General features: G+C 57.8%; 1 protein-coding gene across 1 annotated transcript in view; it reads right to left on the bottom strand.

Annotated features, from left to right (window-relative positions):
- Nucleotides 1-2,282: 2,282 nt before the first annotated feature.
- Nucleotides 2,283-3,959, bottom strand: part of PEAR1 (platelet endothelial aggregation receptor 1) — a 12,067-nt gene continuing 10,390 nt past the window's right edge. Inside the window, 2 exon segments of the mRNA XM_057384767.1 lie at nucleotides 2,283-2,505; nucleotides 3,535-3,723. Of these exon segments, the coding sequence (XP_057240750.1) occupies nucleotides 2,354-2,505; nucleotides 3,535-3,723 (341 nt within the window). The 3' untranslated portion in view covers nucleotides 2,283-2,353.

Raw genomic sequence — 3,959 nt, 5'->3', positions numbered from 1 at the left:
AGGGAAAGGGAAAGGGAAAGGGAAAGGGAAAGGGAAAGGGAAAGGGAAAGGGAAAGGGAAAGGGAAAGGGAAAGGGAAAGGGAAAGGGAAAGGGAGCTCTGGCCCCCCTTGGATCCAGCGGTGTGTTCGGTCTGTCCTGGCCATGCCCCTGTGCTGGGCTCGCCCTTTCCCCCCAAAATGAGTCTTTTAAAGCCCCGGAGCTGTGGCCGGGCAGATCTGAGGTTTCACCACCACACCCATAAACTCTCCCTTTACCCTCACTCAGAGGTGCAGCCCCAGCCCCAGCRAAGCCCCTCCTGCCTTTCCCACCTGTCAAGGATTTGAGGCACTCACATTTCATCTTTCAGTGTCACCCCGTTGTCCCCAGACAGGTTTCCCAGCCCTGAATAAATCAAACACTTCACCCTGTGTCCACACTGGGTGAAAGAACCTGTTCTGRGACAACACCACCACCCCGTGGCTCAGAGCCTGTTAAATCTCCTTCCTGGGAATTCTTCCTCTTCCACAGTGGTGATTGCCACGTAGCAAACAGAAGGATGAAAGAGAAGACAACAAATGAATAATTCTACAGTGAACAACAGCAACGCCAATCCTTAGGAATATAAATCCCACTAACCACTCATTTCATCATCCATTTCGCCATCCTGTGAGCCCCAGAGGCTTCAAGAGCCACAGAATCCGTGGTTTAGGACTCCATCCACCAAACCAGTCCGTGGGTTGYGTTACCAGAGCACTCCCATGTTTGCTCAGCACCTTCTCTCACCTCAGCTCGGGCTTCTTCTGTGGAAACAGCAGCGCTGTGGATGCAGCGTTCCCCGTCGGTGAAATTTAACATTCCACGTACCCCCCGTTCCTTTAATCACAACATTTCTAACGCTGARGCATTCTGCAATGTCATCTTCACAGCCTGCCGAGCTGCACGTTTAATTCTCCAAAAGCACATCTTGTCTCGTTACTCAGAACCTGTGCTTGCCAAGCTAAATTTCCCAGAGCCCKCTGGTGTCTCATTATTACACTCCTGGGAGAGAAACCTGCTCCATGCCCGAGGGCTGGAGTCATTCTGAAGGTAAAATCGTGGGATTATGGGATGGTTTGGGTTGGAARGGACCTTAAAGCTCATCTGGTTCTTCCCTTCTGCCGTGGGCAGAACTTCCACCATCCCAGGCTGCTCCAAACCCCCTCCAGCCTGGCCTGGGACATTTCCAGGGATCCAGGGGCAGCCACAGCTTCTCTGAGCACTCTGTGCCAGGGCCTCAACCCCCTCCCAGGGAAGAATTTCTTCCTGATATCCCATCTAACGCTGCTCTCTCTCAGTTTGAAGCTATTCCCTCTTGTCCTGTCGCTCCAGTTCCCGACGAACCCTGGTGGGTTCTGCAGGGCTTGGTGTGGGACAGTGTGGGGTCCCTGCTCCCACTGCTGGTCCATGGAGGATCAACAGGGATTTTCCTCCTTCCCAGGGTGTGGGAGAGGCTTTCCTGGGCTTTCTGGGACCCGTGTGGGGGTCTGCAGAATTTTCCATGGCACTGCACCGACCCCTGATCCACCCCAGAACCCAGGATCCAATGGAGTTTCCGTGGGACACCGCAGATCCTGCTCCTTCCCAGGAGCTTTCCCAGGTTTTTCTGGGCTTTCTGGAACCCCTGCTCCCTCCCTCAGGGGCTCTGCAGAACTTCTCATGGCACTGCCCAGATCCCTGCTCCATCCCAGACCCCAGGGACCGGATGGAGTTTCCATAGGGCAGACCCCTTGCTCCTTCCCAGTGGCTGCAGTGGGATCTGATGGAGTTTCCATGGGACAGCAAAGACTCTGCTCCTTCCCAGGGTGTGGGAGAGGCTTTCCTGGGCTTTCTTGGACCCCTGTGGGGCTCTGCAGAACTTTCTGTGGCACTGCACAGACCGCTGCTCCATCCCAGAATCCAGAGACCCGACGAAATTTCCATTCTCTGTATTTCTATACTTTCAAGTGTCTGTATTGTACTTCTCTAGTGCACAACATTAAAGCTCCTGTTCTCACATCTTTAGACAAAACAATTTCTCTCTGGGCCTAAAATCCAAGGACACTTCGCTGCCTCAGAGCCCCAAAATATGGAAACAACAGAGAATTGTGGGGAGCAAGCTTGGGGTGGGTGACACCATCACCTGAAGGTGTCACTGGAGAATTGGGGCCCGAAATGTTCATAAGACAGAACTTATAAACGGTGAAGATCTCGTGACTCGGGGTCCATTTTGGGTGCAGCCTCAGGAGGAGGCTTTGTCTGCCCTCAAAGTACCGGCAGGCCTGGATTAAATTTGTCGGTTTTATTTTCTTCACTTTGTCTGGCGAGCCTCGTTTGAGGCATCAGTCCCTCGTCCCCTCAGCGGTCCTTCCTGCGCAGCGGTGGTGACGGGGGGTAGTGGCGGGTGGGGGGGACATCGTAGTGACAGGGGATGTGGCTGTTTTTGGGGGAGTCGTAGTGGCTGGGGGGGTCTCTGTGGGGAGGGCCCTCAGGATCCTCAGGACAACTCTCTGTGGGGACAAGAGAAAGCTGCAAGGGGTCATGTTCCCTCTAGGGTCACACAGGCCATGTCACCAATGTGCCCCAGGGGTCACACAACCCCTGCCACCAGGGTCATGTCCCACCCCCGCCTCCCCCCAGGGCATGCCCTGTCCCCAATGTCCCCCTGGGGTCACACAGCCCGTCACCGGGGTCACACTCCACCTGAGGGCAGTGCAGCCCCTGTCACCAGTGTCCCCCTGTGGTCACACAGCCCCTGTCACCGGGGTCACACTCCACCTGAGGGCAGTGCAGCCCCTGTCACCAGTGTCCCCCTGTGGTCACACAGCCCCTGTCACCAGGGTCACATCCCCGCCAGGGTCACGCAGTCCCTGTCACTAGGGTCATGTCCCCCCCCCAGGGCATGCCACTGTCACCAATGTCCCCCTGGGGTCACACAGCCCCTGTCACCAGGATAATGTCCCTGCTGGGCATGCCCCTGTCACCAATGTCCCCCTGGGGTCACACAGCCCCTGTCACCAGGGTCACATCACCCCCAGGGTCACACAGCCCCTGTCACCAAGGTCACGCCCCCTCCTGAGCAGTGCAGCCCCATTCACCAGTGTCCCCCTGAAGTCACACAGGCCCTGTCACCGAGGTCATGTTCTCCCCCCAGGGCATGCCACTGTCACCAATGTCCCCCTGGGAACACACAGCCTCTGTCACCAGGGTAATGTCCCCCCCAGGGTCACGAAGCCCATGTCACCAATATCCCCCTGGGGTCACACAGTCCCTGTCACTGAGGTCATGTCCCCTCTAGGGCAGTGCAGCCCCTGTCACCAATGTCCCCCTGGGGTCACACAGCCCCTGCCACCAGGGTAATGCCCCCCCCAGGGTCACAAAGCCCATGTCACCAATGTCCCCCTGAGGTCACACAGCCCCTGTCACCGGGGGGCAGTGCCAGCCCTGTCCCCAAGGCTGTTCCCACCCCAGACCACGCACTCCCCATCACTGGGGCTGTGTCCCCACTGAGCAGGTGACCAAGGMACCCCCAGCCGTACCCTCCTGTGGCGGCTCCTCGAGGAGCCCGATCTCGGCGTAGGACATCTCCCGCTTCACAGGGGATTTCATCTCCATGTAGCTGCCCTCGAGGGCCTTGGCCAGGGCAGGGGGCAGCTCCTTGATGGTGGCGTAGGGGTTTTCGCTGGCCAGGGAGCTGGAGCTGGCACCCAGCCCCTCCCGGGGGTGCTCTGGGGGAGGAGGCGGAGTTGGGGATCCCCCCATGGCAGGGAGCACAGGGGAGAGGGAGGAGTTGTGTTTAGGTSTGTCCCAGGCAAATCCTGGCATCATTCCTGCCCTATCCCAGCCCTGCCTCTTCCCCATCACAGCCCCATGCCAATCCTTATCCCATCCTCACCTGATCCAGTCTGATCCCAATCCGTCCTCAAACCACCCCTGCCCTTTCCCCATCCCTGTCCGTTCCACA

The sequence above is a fragment of the Malurus melanocephalus genome, unplaced genomic scaffold (genome assembly GCF_030028575.1).
Source record: "Malurus melanocephalus ecotype Western Australia unplaced genomic scaffold, MMel_1.1 scaffold_746, whole genome shotgun sequence".
Lineage (NCBI taxonomy): Eukaryota > Metazoa > Chordata > Aves > Passeriformes > Maluridae > Malurus > Malurus melanocephalus.
Note: the sequence above shows the minus strand (reverse complement) of the source record. Positions and strands in the feature narration are given on the sequence as shown.